Source organism: Amblyomma americanum, chromosome 1 (assembly GCF_052857255.1).
Source record: "Amblyomma americanum isolate KBUSLIRL-KWMA chromosome 1, ASM5285725v1, whole genome shotgun sequence".
NCBI classification, from domain to species: Eukaryota; Metazoa; Arthropoda; class Arachnida; order Ixodida; family Ixodidae; genus Amblyomma; species Amblyomma americanum.
This window is the reverse complement of record NC_135497.1, coordinates 432,903,317-432,919,748: the sequence shown is the minus strand read 5'-3', so window position 1 is coordinate 432,919,748 and position 16,432 is coordinate 432,903,317. Positions and strand designations below refer to the sequence as shown.

Below are 16,432 nucleotides of genomic sequence, written 5' to 3'. Positions count from 1 at the left end.
TTAGCTAGACCGAGAGCACAAATGGCATTTTGATCGTCGGCGGCCGTTGAATATCACAAGCGAGCGGAGGGAAAATGATCTGGGCACAAGTTCGACCAATGAAGTGTTCGCTTGGATGCCGCGCCAGCCTGCCCTTGTGGTGCAAAGGCATCGTCCATGCCTGTCCTCACAGCCACGTGGCGATATGCGTTTTTTTGCGAAAAATAAAACAGTTCACACTATTGTTCTCATGTGGGGGTCGTTTTCGTATCCATGTGGTTGAAATATCATCACGCTATGCTAATTCAAAAACTAAAAAAGACGGCGTTGAATCTGTTTCATCAACGTGTGCTCAGTTGTCTCCCTTCTCTTGGTGTTTCCCCAGTGCATGTTGCTGAGGACGGCGTAGCCGGAAAGGACAGGGGTAAGTGAACACCCTCACCGGCACTTTTGCACGATGCCTGCGGAAGTTGGTCGCTAGGGGGCCTTCCGGGTCAACCGTTTTCGCCTTGTGTATTGATTCCTTAAAGTCCCAAAAGCATTCCATTAGAAGGGGGCGGGAGGAGGGGGGCGAGTGTGCTGTAGCCATGCTTGATTGCTAGCAGGAACCGATGAAAGGAAGAAAAGGTTTTACAACAAAAAAAAAAAAAACTGAAGGCAAAAGTGAAGTACTTCAAAAATTATTTCAAGTTGCAATAAGAGCAATGTAAAATGGATGTGTACGTTATATAATACGTACAAGCAATGGGTGCAGTACGTAAACATAAAAGCACAAAATGCCAGAAGGAAACAAGCTTACGATAAAGTGCAGCGCTTATACTTCATCTACAGGAATGGGTGGCGTGGTAGGTGGCATGCGGACTGTAAATATCCGAGTAGAATAGCACCAGTCTTTTGGCGCGTGAGAGTGTGCTCCACGGAAGCGGGGCTGAGAACTGGCTTTCATAATGTGAACTCAAGCAAAATGCACTTCGATTTTTGCACGACATCAGGAGTGTGCCGGTGAAGGGTTTTTTTCTTCTGCAAACGTGAGCTGTTTATTTTCTCTTCTCTTTTTACTTACCTTTCTAACTTCTCAGAATTTATTTTCTTATCGACGTGTCGAATTCACTTTTTGCGCCCTCAAATTCTGACAATCAGTTGCTGGTAATGCGCATGAGCTTGTAAGAATTATGGGGGCACTCAGACTTATAGATTAGCGCCAAATGATAGCCGTAATGCTAGTTTTTCACCCAGAGCAGAGATTTTATATGAGAGAAAGTTGTATAAAATCGAAGTATAGGTGGCGATGCCCCTCACGGATTCTTTCACCTCCGCTTAAAGAGGGCAGTTCTTAGCCGGCCACGCTTAGTGCATGCACTGTGAAACGCTATATCGCCGTCAGTGGGAAAGTTCCGTCAAAATATGACAAAATAGTGCGAGGAGAGTACCCAAGAATGCGAACAGCCTCGTAATTAAAGCTGCCTACACCATACGACGGAGACGAAGACACGAACAGGAGCGCTGATTTTTTCGCCGCTCATTCTGTGCACTCACGCGTCATTAAGTGACGTGACCTTTTTCGTGTTCGGGGGCATGAATGTGTGAGGGTATCAGCAATTTCATTTACAGTTTTCTCAGCGTCGCGGTCGCCCCGCTGCACACGCACGCACGCACACACACACACACACACACACACACACACACACACACACACACACACACACACACACACACACACACACACACACACACACACACACACACACACACACACACACACACACACACACACACACACACACACACACACACACACACACACACACACACACACACACACACACACACACACACACACACACACACACACACACACACACACACACACACACACACACACACACACACACACACACACACACACACACACACACACACACACACACACACACACACACACACACACACACACACACACACACACACACACACACACACACACACACACACACACACACACACACACACACACACACACACACACACACACACACACACACACACACACACACACACACACACACACACACACACACACACACACACACACACACACACACACACACACACACACACACACACACACACACACACACACACACACACACACACACACACACACACACACACACACACACACACACACACACACACACACACACACACACACACACACACACACACACACACACACACACACACACACACACACACACACACACACACACACACACACACACACACACACACACACACACACACACACACACACACACACACACACACACACACACACACACACACACACACACACACACACACACACACACACACACACACACACACACACACACACACACACACACACACACACACACACACACACACACACACACACACACACACACACACACACACACACACACACACACACACACACACACACACACACACACACACACACACACACACACACACACACACACACACACACACACACACACACACACACACACACACACACACACACACACACACACACACACACACACACACACACACACACACACACACACACACACACACACACACACACACACACACACACACACACACACACACACACACACACACACACACACACACACACACACACACACACACACACACACACACACACACACACACACACACACACAGACGCACACACACACACACGCACACAGACGCACACACAACGCTGCTGGTATTCCAAAGGAATAATCTGTCCGCCTTGTCAGCGTCTCTCTGACTTTGCTATTTCCTTTTAGTGTCACTTTTACTGTTCTTCTAATTGCTTTTAATTCCATCAAATAATCCCCTGCACGAATATTTTCAGGCAGGGACATGAGAAATGTGGCGATTAAGGGGGGGGGGACGGCTGCTCTGCGCTTTGTCCGAATGTTCCTTTCTTGCATTGGTGGCAAAAACATAGCAGTGATAGAATTTGTCTGAATTCAGCTGGAAATCATCCTTTGCTGCACTGCAAGCAATTTAGTACACTCGGTGACGGCACTTCATTTCCTGAGTTCACGCACTGCTGAATTTTATCACCGTGCCTTATTTTCCAGAACATGTATCCATGAATTTGAAAAGTGTTGCGCTGTGCAGACTATTGTCATGTTGCTGCGACGACAGAAGCGGACAGAGAAACAAACGACAGATAGGACGGCTGGTGCACATTTCGTACTCTGTACTGGGCGAGCTTGTGCCCACAGACTGAAAGCAACTCGACGCCGCTGAGAGCAGCGAATGCTGTCGACGATCGTGGGTGTAGCACTGGCCGTCGCTATCGGGTGCGCTCAATTTAAAGCCAACAGCCAACTTTCGGACTTTTTTCTCTGTAAGCGCTTAAACAACTGGCGATATCGAACAGCTTAGGAAATGCCGAGCTTTATCATGGGAGTTCCTGCAGACTGCTCTGGTCTCTTCTCACGTACCAATACCATGAGACCACCTGCAGGTGGCGGTCAAGAAAGAACAAAGAGAAAGAAATTGAGCTTCTCGGCATCATGCGCAAATTGAGACTGTATAGAGCTACTTTGATTTTAAAATTGCCTCTAACGGCATATCATGCCATGCGCATTATGAAAACGGAACAGAACGCGAACAGCCGAAAGGATACGCGCTGCGTTCGGTCTCCCGTCACTCCGTTGTCCCTTAGCGCTTCAGTCTGCTTTGCGGTAGTTTAGCTCTGCAGTTTAGAAGATGTAGTTCAGGAAAGAGCGCGGGCTTTTGGGTGGTGGGACGCCAGGTTGCTGCTGCCGGCCTTGCCAGATGATTGCGGAGAGGAGTATTAGTCGCCAGAAAATTAAAAACAGTAATCAGTAGCGAGAGCCTATAATGCACATTAATCGGTTATTCTGCTACCTGTCGTTGTTTCCTCATGCCCGGGTGTTACTTAATTGTGTGCTTGCATCACAAGTGGAATTTTTATGGCGCTTTTTGCTATTGCTAATTCCGGAATTATGTCAAATATCTTGTGCGGTAATTCTGTTTATAAATCGGTTTTATTTATTTCCGTTCACATAAGTGCGAGCGCAAAATTCTGTTACTAGTGCATTTAATTACGCGTGAAATACATCTCACACTGCCATTAGATAGGGCGGTTCCTCTCTGCTTTCACGTGACTGTGTGTCGCTGCTTGGCCGGGCATGGCTGAGCGCGAGCGCGCGCGGTGTCGACTTTGTCGCCAGCGGAGTGTGGGTGTCGTCAGCTTTCCGTTTTCCTTTCTATTTTAACGAAGGCTACTGTCAACTTTAACTTTTCTGTAACAACGACCGCTAGCTTAAGTTACGCGGCCGGATATTCGAAAATACAAAGTCTGTGCAGTCAGCTCTATCATTATTTTCTACGAGGCACAAGGACGTGCCGAGCAGTTTATTAATTGAAAACTAAACATTTTGACAGTTTTGCCTGTCTGGTTGGGATTGAAGACTTATAATAAACTGTTTATTATAAGTTTAATAATTAAACTTTAGTGCCGCTCCAAGACGAATAGGTGCGGCGTTTAGATTATTCAAACCATAGTGTAGGGCGGGAGTGGAGGTGTATAGTTGAACCTCACTGTAACGAAGCCGAAGGGTTCCGCTATGATTTTTCATAACCGTTTCTTCCTTATAGCTGTAGGAAACTTCGCTCGCAATTGTTAGATGCCAACGAACTTACTGCCACAGTGTATATTTAATATACCTAGGAAAACACGTTAGAGTGCCGCAATTGTGTATTGCGGGAGTCTTCAACATACGCATCGAGCACTCATCACGTAGCCGGTGGTACAACAGCCACGGCCCACATGGGGTTCCGTCTCCAGTAAGCGGTTAATGGAGATGGAATGTGGTAGAGGACGGGGAGAAATCACTAAGAATATTTAGCTCCGTTTTACAAGCGCTGAAGTCGATTTGAGCTGCTGTAAAAGAGGGCACGCAAGGGTGATTTCGTCACGAGTACCCGTTCGGGATGGCTTTGCCGCAAAGTTCACGAGCATGCAGGCCGCAACACTTGTCTTCAAAGCAGGAATGACAGGTGAAGAATGTATTTACCAGACTAGATAGATAATTAGCTCCCATTGTATAAGGCTGGTGACAAGCGTGACCCAGCTATTACTTCCTAGCGTGCTCAATATCTTCGGATTAATTGCCAATTTTCTTCCAATCACTAAACTACTCTCTTGACCTTCTCCATCAATCCTGTAGTCGTCTCTTATTTGTATCTACTTTCTGAAAATTGAGCATGTGCTGAATATTCCGAAAACCTAGTGCTTCGCGACTGCGGCGGCATCGTGCACTGAGGGTTGAAGAGTCTTACACTTAGAACACACATTCATAACATTCTTCTGAGAACATTCTTCTTGCATTCTTAGAACTAACTTTTTAGAATATTCCTCGAACATGAGAGTATGTTATAGAGTTTCGCTGTCTTACAAGCAGCAACAGTGAACGTAATCGGTGGTGCCAAATTTTTGCCCGTAACTCTTCCTCCTCAAGCACCCAGCCCAGCCTCGAAAAGTAAGCCGCTCTCTATATAAGTGTCAAAAAAGTTTTCCTTTTAATCTTCAATTTATTCTTCCTATAAAGCTCCAACGTCGGCTTAACCGGCATTTTCTTTTGTCAGTGAGTATTTCCTGGAGATCATACTTTCTGTTCCAGGTTGTCTTACTATTGGTATCTTCTCTTTGACAGTGGTAGATTAGCAAGTCATCTAGTTCTCCTTCATATAGTATCGATACTGCATCGATATAAGTACCTAAAAATTTTTGCCACTCATCGCTTCTTATTGACATGCTTCAAACTTTCTTCATACTGCACGATACTTTTTCCTCACGCACTTCGAATGTTAACCACCTCATATCACCTTGAACTGCTTTAGTAGCACAGCTTCCATGTACCGAAACGGCTAGCGTACCGACTGCCCTCTGCTTAATTTTATGTACCTAATCTGTGGCGGATCCCAAGCACACCACAGCGTTTGTAAACTTCAAGCCTGGTGCCATTGCGCCTTTCCAGTTTACCCGAATGACTTGGTATTTTTTATACCCCCCCCCCCCAGTGCGCGATTCTATGACAGCTGCATTTATTTTGGATTTTTTATAATTTCCACCCTTTGGTCTTGCCTGTAGTCTCTGCCATCAATTATCCACGTACCAAGATACTTGCATGCCTTAACTATATGCAACTCTAAATTTTGCAGCGTGATCGTACCGGGCTGATCAATATAAACCACGACTCCCGAATTTTCAGCGCTAAATCTAAGTTTTATAGCCTCCAGATTTTTTCAGCAAATGTCTGCTTAGTCTTGGACCCCTTTCACGCCGTCTGCTGATTACAACTAAACTTCTGATTACAACTACATCTGATTACAAACATCTGATTACAACTAAACTTGCAAAAATGTTGCTTCCGTGCTACGCAGCTGACAATATTAGGCTATGTCATTTCTAAGGACGGCATTCTTCCTGACCCTGCCAAACTTCGTGCCGTCGCTGACTTCCCCAAACCGACCACCTTAAAAGAACTTCGCAGTTTTATGGGCTTGTGCTCATATTCTCGCCGCTTCATCCGTAATTTCGCCTGTATTATCGCCCCTTTAACGCAGCTTCTCGCCGGCAGCCCGAACCTCTCTTCTTGGTCCCCAGCCTGCGATATCGCGTTCAGTACTTTACGTCGCGTGCTGGCCTCCCCCAATCCTTCGCCATTTTGATCCTGCCTGTCCGACAGAAATTCACACTGACGCGAGCGGTCTGGGCTTGGGCGCCGTGCTTGCCCAGCGAAAGTCTTGGTATCCGGAATATGTTGCCGCTTACCCCAGCCGCGCCCTCACCAAGGCGGAATCGAGCTAGTCTGTCACAGAAAAAGAATGTCTCGCCATAATTTGGGCGATTGCCAAGTTCCAGTTCCGACCTTACATTTGTGGACGGCCCTTCTATGTCGTCACAGACCATCACTCCCTCTGCTGGCTATCCTCCTTAAAAGATCCTTCTGGCCGACTAGCCCGCTGGGGTTTACGTCTCCAGGAGTTTGATATTCACGTCATTTATCGCTCTGGCCGGAAGCACTCGGACGTCGACGCTCTTTCTCGTTCACTGCTCCCGTGTGATTCACCATCTGTCCACGTCTGGCCTACGATTTCTCGTCGTTCGACATCCCTGATATGCTCTCCGAACAACTGAAGGATCCTTGGATCACCTCGCTGCTCACCTTTCTGAACAATCTCGCGCTGCATTCTTCGTCCGGGACCCTTCGCCGCCAAGCCAACCATTTCGCCGTTCGTGATGGCCTCTTATACCGCCGTAACTACCTCTCTGACGGGCGGAAGTGGCGGTTGGTGATCCCCTAACACCTCCGTGCTGCCATCTGCGCCTCTTTCTACGCCGATCCACAATGTGGCCACGTCGGTGTACTAAAACATATGCTCGCCTTCGTTTGCGATTTTACTGGCGAGGTATGTACCGCTACATACGTCAGTACATTCGATCATGCGCCGTTTGCCAACGTCGCAAGAAACCGCCCCGCGCCGCTGCCGCTCCTTTGCAGCCGTTACCTTGCCCTGGTCGACTCTTTGACCGCGTCGGCATTGATATTTATGGCCCACTTCCAACTACTTCGGCTAACAATCGCTGGGTCACCGTGGCCTTTGACCGCCTAACACTTTATGTGGAAACGTCGGCTCTCAAATCTGTTACCGCAAACGATGTCGCTCGCTACATTCTACAGTCTTGTTCTTCGTCACGGCGCCCCAAAAGAACTGCTAAGTGACCGCGGCCCTACTTTTTTTCGCGGACGCCGTCGAGGCCCTGCTAAAGCAATACCAAATGGTTCATCACTGCACCAGCGCCTATCACGCCCCGACCAGCGGCATGACTGAGCGGTTCAACCGCACACTCAGTGACATGCTCGCCATGTAAGTAGGCTGACACCGCCCACTCCACCTGGGGCCAAGGGCTCCCTTTCGCCACGTACGTGTATAATACGGATACGAAGACAACGATGGGGTTTTCTCTTTTCTTTTATATGGCCGGGAGCCTACATTCACAATGGACACCATTCTTCCCTATCGCCCTGAGCCTTCCGAGACCACATCACTTTCCGAAGCTCACCTGTATGCCGAAGAGTGCCGGCAACTTGCCCGCTCTTTCACTACACAACTCCAATGGCATCAGAAGCACCGTCGGGATTCATAAGACCCTCCTGAGTCATTCCCATCTGGCGCCCTCGTTGGGCTCTGGCTGCCTTCATCCACTCCCAGCCTCGCCACGAAACTGCTTTCTCGCTATCACGGACCTTACCGCGTTGTGCAACAAACTTCTGCCAAGAATTACATCGTTGAGCCGCTCGCCCCCTCTTCGGACCACCGTCGCTGGGGGCGCGAAACTTCACGTCGAGCACCTCATGCCTTATTATGATCCGCCCATGCTTTCCTCCCCGTAAGTCGCCAGGATGGCTCCTTTTTCGGTGGGGAAGTAACTGTAATGGAAGAAGTAGACGAAGTGCAGCTGGGATTTTCGAGTGACGCCTGTGAGTGTGTCCGTCGTGTCGCCGTTCGACCAACACCAACCGACCTGCGCTTCGAATAAACACCTTTACAAAACATACTGTTTCACTGCCCACACCTTCTTTTTCCAAAATTTGCGATAATAGAGCGTGGTTTACATTGTGATAAGCCTCTTTGGTGTCTAAAACCACCATCGAGAGTGGCCGTTCGTCGCTTGCAGCAATTTCGGTGCATTGTGTGGCTGCAAAAATGTTGTCGTTCTATCTACGTCCTTGCTGAATCCGTTCTGCAGTTCCCCCAAAACTTCAGCCTCTTCAGTCCAACGTTGTAGTTGCTCCTTGGTGGCTTGCATTGCTATTCGATACAATACCGATGTCACCGTTAGAGGCCTATAGGACTTAATGCGATCTGTTCCACCTTTGCCTTTGTATATCAGGTTCATTCTACTCTCTCGCTAGCTTGCTGAGATTTCGCTAGTTCTCAGTACGCCCCTTAAAGCAGTTTACAAAATCTTTCTTGTTTATGTACCGAGGTATGGAATTAGTCTCATTGATAGTGTGTCCAAACCTGTTGCTGTATGCAAAGGGACGCTGTTCTCCGCTTTTTCCCAATCTACGGGCCTCTGTCTACGTCTAAAACCTCCGCTTGGTAGCACCCTAGATCAAGCTGCGTACCGCTCGCTCCGTTAAACGTTTTAAAAAGCTTTTCTAACTTTTCGCAAATCAACTGCATGGCCGCTTCATTTTCCAATAAGTTATCACCGTCATCCTGTATATGGCGACGTGTTTTTTTCGAACTAGTACCAAGTGCCTTCAGATGGTTCCAGAACTTTCTACGTGCCTGCTTATCTCACTTAAAATATCTGCCATCCATTTATCGTTTGTTGTCTTAATCTTCTGCTGGACCTTATTTCGGGAATGGTTCTTTTGTTTTCAGTGCTCGTCGCATTTCTGCTAAATTCCGTGCAATGGTCTATTTTCTTGTTTTGCTTTCTGGTGTGACAAGCAGCTTGGCAGCTTGATAAGCAGCTTTAATATCCACGTACCACCAACCGTTGTCTTTTTGCGCCTGCATCGGTTTATATTAAGTGCCAAATGTGTCTCTCTGAATTTCCTCTAGAACATCATCATACGCCCATGATCTATTGGAGACCCTTAGAATACATTTTTCTGCCGCTTGTGATATGGGCATAAAATGAAAGTCATTCATACACCGAATTCCGTCCTGCATGTTATGTTTTCGCGCACGAGCTTCATCTCTATACCTAATCATTATGATTAACCTCTTATAGTCGCTCCCAATGCTATTTATTCTTTCATAGTCTATTTTAATTATATTCAACCTTTCATATAAACCTCCCTTTATTATGCAACAGTCAAGCGTCCGAGTTCCAAGTCGTTACGCCTTCACATTTCACGTCCCTATTTACTATCATAAGGTCATTCTGCTCACACATGGCCAGCATCATTTTTCAGCTGCAGTCTAGGTATCTATCTAGTTTTATGTGAGTGTTCATATCCCCCACTATAAGAACCTCTCTTCTGCCTCGCATTAGTGTAATATCTCCCAATGGAAGTATGATCAAAGGTTCGTTTCTCCCTTTGATCTTGCTTCCTGCCCACAAATACACTACACCTAACAGTACTTCTTTGCCTACAATATTAGATTTAACCGATACATGCTCCTCACATTTGTTTATTTTCTCTTTGCCAAGTGAGCCATGCTCAAAAGCAAGCAACATTTATACACATCGGCCTTTTCGTTATCCAGCCTGCCTCTCGAATGCAACCTCCCCAACAATTGCCTGGAATCAGCTGAGTTTCTGCGAGGTCCCTGAGGTGCGTTCCTGTGCGTTCCAGTGGACGCATTAATTGCTATATTCTCTGTCTCTATATGTTGCTTGATTTCGAACCGCTTTGCTGGCGCTCTTCCTGCATATTTATGTAAGCTATATTGTTTACCTTATCCTCCTTCTTACTCTGCTTTCTTTTACGATTTCGGTCATATTCCTTTCCAAGCTTCATCTCATTGCTGGCGTCTGTGTCCTCCTGTCCCCTTGTGTGCTCAGCACAGAGGTCTTTACTGCATACTATCCATTTAAGCTCTGAAAGCTGCCCGTCTCCCATTGCTTCCTTTTTCTGAGCGCCTCAGGACCCCCTAAAACAGCTACTGCTCTATCCGCAAGTCGCCTTCGTATTGTTCCGCCCATGCTGTAACTGAAATGAATGCTATCTCGTTGGAAACCTTTCTTGCGTCCCACTACTCACTCGCAGTTTCTTGTTGCTGTCCACTACCTCAAATTAAATTTCATGTCTTAACTTCCTGATATCTCGGTCTGCAGCCAACACTGCATTTTTCACACTGATGCCCCGGTAGCACACCTCCGGTCTCGTGCACACCGCGATCCGCACCTGCGAAGTCATTGTTCGCAGGTCTTCCACATCCCTTGTTATGCGCTTTGCCACCGCCCCTTCTTTCCCTCTAAGAACGTCGTTCCAGCCTCCAGCCATCACGATAAGGTTTCTCTCTTTCTTGTCCTCCTGCACCTTTCTGCATGTTCAGTGACCGACTACACGAGGGTGCTGTGAGTTTGACACGTGCATCGTCCCTCAGTCGTTCCTTAATCTCCTTTTTGCACCTGGGCCATCTTCCAGTCCTCCAATACTATCACACAGTCGTTTCCGGTCTCCTGACATCGTTTTCCTGACTCATTCTCTTGACATGCCCTTATGTCGCCGCATTCTTTTGTTCACCATCGTCTTTTTCTCAGATTATCTTCGTGGTCGTACCTGTGTAGCTTTTCACCACGCTTTCCGGCCGAGTCCCCTTTATAATCGGATTCCAGCTCCTCATGGATTAACGGTTTGAATTCCTGCTTTGTATGTCCGCCATTTTGAACGAAAATGGCGTACCTAGCCAACTAGACATCAACTTTACTCAGCCTTTGTTTTAAATCTGCTCTCGCTTTTCTTTCAGCTGGCAGCTGTCTTTCTGATCGCCTGACATGTTCGCACAGCTTCGTATGCTGGCTCAATTTCATTTGCATATTCTTCGCCATGTCGCACAGGCTGCAAAGGTATCCGAACTCATCGTCTCTCTCGTCTGCCTGGCTCTCGACTTTGAAATCTCCACCACACACTTCATCTTAATCATTTTTTCTGTCATTTATTACACTTGGGGAACAGAGTGTACCTCCACACCCAATTTAAGAACAGGAACAAACGAAATTTAGGCAATTAAAAACCGTCAGGTGTTTACCACGAGTGAATACGTGGGTGAGCACTTGCACAGCTGCGCGCACACGGATCTTTCAACCAAAAAAAAAATGAAGTAGCAGAGCAGATAATTGATGCCTAACTTCGAAACATCGAAAAAAGGTTTGATGACAGCCGCCTTGTGGAATTGTTTTCCGTTTTCGTTTTCCGCCGCTTGGCCCCATGAACCTGCGCGACTTCGATACCGTCATGCAGAACAAGCGCACTTTCAAACGACTTTAACCATGACACCCTGCAACGGAAACTGACCTGTCCATGGAACCAGAGAAAGAGAGCGCGCTCGCAGTGGGCCTCGTGCAGCGAGAAGGTTGGAAAACGTGAGAACTACAATTACTTCGGAAACTCTGTAGATGTACAGCATGTCGCGGCGGCCGGGCGCACGGCACATCCAGGCGGGCTCGTATCCAATTTTCCGCGAAGGGCGAGAAAGCGTTCAATAACCGGCGGAGGCTGACAAATTTTCCAAACAAATGGTTCATGCAGGCCCCGCTTGAAGTGGGATCCCCAAGTGCTTCACGCACACGTTGCCGCTCTGTGTACCAAACGCGCATTGAGATCTTTTGTGTTAAACATAACGATGAGTTACTGCTATGTTTTCTTTCTCCTCCATGCCCATGGCCCAACTTTAGAAATGTGTCACCAGCCGGTGGACGAAGGCCACTGCGACACCGACAGCAGTGGCCCAGGGGCCACTACACCAGAGGTCCGCTTCTACTACGACGTGCAAAAAGAACTGTGCGAGCGGTTCAACTACCAGGGATGTGGTGGAAACGACAACAACTTCCGTACCGTAGACGGATGCAACATGACCTGCTTTGGTAAGACTCGTTAAGAAGCCGTAGTGTGATGTTTTCGCCGTGTGCTCCTATCCTCATTCTAAATCAGGAAATGATTTAAAGAACATTGGGAAAACTGAGGAATGTGTCTCACAAGTATAGACACAGGCTTCAGTGAAATGCGATTGTCACACACATAAAAAATAACGGGACTATCGCTCATTTAATGCGGCTATTCTGCGAAATCGGTTGGGTTTGCCTTCGATGATTGGTTCGATGGTTTTTCATGATTGTTCTTACTCTAAGCTGGGGCTTCACATACGCTACATAATGTTTTTTTTTTTTTGGGGGGGGGGGGGCTGAAGGTGGTAGCTGGGGAGTGCGGTGGGGAGGTGGCTGGTTGATGATGCTTCTGGAGGGTGAGGGCTTCACTCTTCGATGCGGCAGACAGACACACAGACACGCCGGATTTTTCGCATTGTGAAACTTGTGCCGATTGGGCAGTAAAAAAAAGTGATGCAGCTTTTCTGTCTCGGAGGGAGCGCGATGGAGTGTCTTAGCTTGTGCTTGAGGCAGTGGTAGCGTCATAATAAATTTGTGGGCTTTCATGTGAGTGTTTCTAGAATTTTGGCTCTTGTGTGAAAGGGCCGCATGTTCTAAGGTTCAGTATTGTTTTCGTTTCGTTCCGTTCTTCACCATTGGTCGCTGCTTGCGGTTTTACAGGCCGTGTGCGATATCGTCAGGCTAGTCGTGGCAGAAACAAGGCTATTAGGCCATCTGCACAAACGAACCTCAAGTCGTTCTGGCCAACCGACGCCCACGACGGGGAATGACGGAACAGGATGGCACGTTAGACATGGATGAGGTGGAGGCAGCAGCTGTATACGGTGGCTAGCGATGACGCCGGGCCCATACCAGCTGTCACTAGGATTGGCCTTCTGCTTTTCCAAATCCGGTCGCTTTCGACATAATTGACAGGACGGTGAACCGACTGCAAAATGAAGCGAGAAGTTGAAAAAAATGGCTAAGCATAAAATTGCTAAGCATAAAATAATGTGCAAAAGCGCAGTTTTTTGCAGGTGGACACCACCGCTACGCACCTGAAAGCGCGATTGATGTGTCTACACCCAGGAACCCATTTATGCTCTTCAAGTTTTTCATCTTCAATGCCAATGTACACAATGTACGCCGGAGGCCTATGCCGAGTTTCTGCAGCAATATTCTCAACGCCAACACAATTGCTCAAGTGCCTTGTTTCTGCTTCAACGTTATCCACGCGAATGCATGCAGCGCACATCTCTCTGTTATTAACGCCACATAGCTCAAAATGCGAATATTAGTTTGATAGTAGTATTAGGTGATGAAGAAGGCGACCTGCAATGCACAACGCTAAAGTGTGTTGTATATTAACACTAGGCGTGTTATGCTTCGACGATTGCCTAACGCTCTCGAGAAGTGGCCAGCGAAGGTGATCAGTTCGCGCCGCCGTGGGTTGAAATCTCTTTCGTGGATATTTATTTGACTTATTTTTATTTCTTTATTTCACTTGGCACAAACACCGCAAGCATACAAGCACTGTAAGATCTGGCTCGGGGTTTTCCCATCCGAATAGGGCTTTCGCGCTACTATAACGGCACCCAGGGCCATATTCTATAAAGTATCCGTTTTCTGTTGTCCATTTCACTTCCATTCGGTCCTCTGTCAGTGGTCACTCAGATATACACGCCGCATACAAAGGTCAGTGGGAAGCGACTAGGCCATTTGGCGGTTGGCGACCGGACCTCAATACTGCCTGATATTATATTGTCACGTAGTGGCGACGGCAGTCGAAGCAGCGATGAAGACAGACAAAAGGTCTTCTAAAAGAAAACTGTTTATTGGCTGACTTGCACCAAAATGGACTGAATCACTCGGCGATAGGGAAGCGACAAGCGTGCTCGGCGGTCGTCGAACAGAATGCCCGCTGCTGTCGGCCGAGTGCCATTTAAAGTTGATAGCGAACTTTCGAGATAAAGCGTGCAAAGTTTCTAGAACGTTCCGGAACAACGTAGAATCAGCGCTGCCAAGCTGCGATCAATCGAGATAAATCTAGTCGCGTCTTGCGTCGCAAACAAAGTGATAAAGTTGTGTGGCGGCAGATTTGAAGAATGAACAAACACTGCAAATGTTCGCGGCATTACTCCCAACTCAAAGAAGCATCGACCCCATGCATTAAATCAAATAATGCGAATAGTAAGAAATAAAATGGATCTTGCGAAAATAGAGTATGGAAATGCAGCGTCTTTTAGTGCGCATAATACGGCTTCAGACGGACTACATGGACAACTGGTCGTACGCGGCGTCGCTGGGATGCAGTCATTGCGTCAGGGATGACTTCATAATCCAGTTCACCTAGCAGACGAAGAACCTTGTACGGGCCGAAATAGCGGCACAAAAGCTTTTCACTAAATCCACGGCGGTGAATGGGCGTCCAAACCCAGACTTGGTCTCCTGACTTGTATTCCGCGTTGCGTCTTCGTAGGTTGTAGCGCTTGGCGTCGGACCGCTGCTGATATTTGATCTGTAGTCGGGCAAGGCTTCGAGCTGCTTCTGCGCGTTGAAGGTAGGCGGCAACGTCGACGTTCTCTCCGTCTGTAACGCTGGGCATCATGGCGTCTAGCGTGATCGTGGCCTCCCTGCCATGGACGACCCTAAAAGGCATCATCTGAATGGTCTCCTGCACTGCGGTGTTGTAGGCGAAGACGACGTAAGGCAGGATGACATCCCAGGTTTTGTGTTCGGCATTGACGTACATGGCGATCATATCGGTGATGGCTTTTTTAAGGCGCTCGGTCAGTACTTTTGACTGCGGATGGTATGCAGGTGTCCTCCGGTGGCTGGTTTCGCTGTAACGCAGGATGGCTTGCGTTAGTTTCGCTGTGAATGCTGTTCCTCAGTCCGTGATGAGCTCATCGGGGGCGCCGTGTCGAAGAAGAATGCACTACTCAAAAAAAATGGCGACTTCTGCTGCTGTTACATTCGGTAGGGCTTTCAACTCGGCGTAGCAGGTCAGGTAGTCGGTCGCTATGATGATCCACTTGTTTCCAGACGTTGACGTTGGAAAAGGGCCAAGCAAGTCCATATCAATCTGCTGAAAGTGCCTTGAGGGAGGTTCAATGGGGTTCAGAAATCCGGCTGGTCGTGTGGGAGGGGTCTTTGGCCGCTGACAATCTTGGCAGGTTTTCACATAATTTGCGACATCGGCAGACAGTCGGGGCCAGTAATACTTGTCTTGAATGCGTCGGAGGGTGCGAGCGAACCCGAGATGTCGAGGTGTCGGCTCATCGTGTGAAGTGTGTAGAACTTCTTCGCGGAGACGAGCAGGTACAACAAGAATGTACTGTTTTGCTCGCTGAAAAGTTCTTCCCAAGGATCTCATTCTGCACACAGAAGGAAGACAGTCCTGGCCTGAATGAAGCGGGGGGTAAGAAACCTTGCCTTCCAGGTACTCAATGAGGCGTTTTAGGTCAGGGTCCGAGCGTTGCTGCCAAGCAAGAGCTGGGGCTGATGGGTCCCAGAAAGGAGTCCTCATCGTCGTCCGGCGGCGGTGTATCTACAGGGGCTCCTGAGAGGCAATCGGCGTCAGAGTGCTTGCGTCCGGACTTGTAAACGACGGTGACGTCAAACTCCTGGAGGCGCAGACTCCATCGAGCGAGTCAGCCAGATTGGTCCTTCAAATTGGCAAGCCAGCACAGCGCGTGGTGATCGCTGACCCCCTTGAATGGTCGTCCTTACAGGTAGGGGCGGAATTTTGACGTAGCCCAGATGATGGCAAGGCACTCCTTCTCATTT

General features: G+C 48.0%; 1 protein-coding gene across 13 annotated transcripts in view; it reads left to right on the top strand.

The window, feature by feature from the left end:
- Positions 1-16,432, top strand: part of LOC144115886 (papilin-like) — a 321,379-nt gene that overhangs the window by 262,479 nt on the left and 42,468 nt on the right. For 8 of the 13 annotated variants that reach the window (XM_077650507.1, XM_077650503.1, XM_077650504.1 and 5 more), the window contains 2 exons: positions 365-403; positions 12,455-12,643. In XM_077650507.1, the coding sequence (XP_077506633.1) occupies positions 365-403; positions 12,455-12,643 (228 nt within the window). The remainder of the gene's footprint in view (positions 1-364; positions 404-12,454; positions 12,644-16,432) is intronic. The other 5 variants (XM_077650499.1, XM_077650502.1, XM_077650495.1 and 2 more) reach the window with 2 other exon arrangements.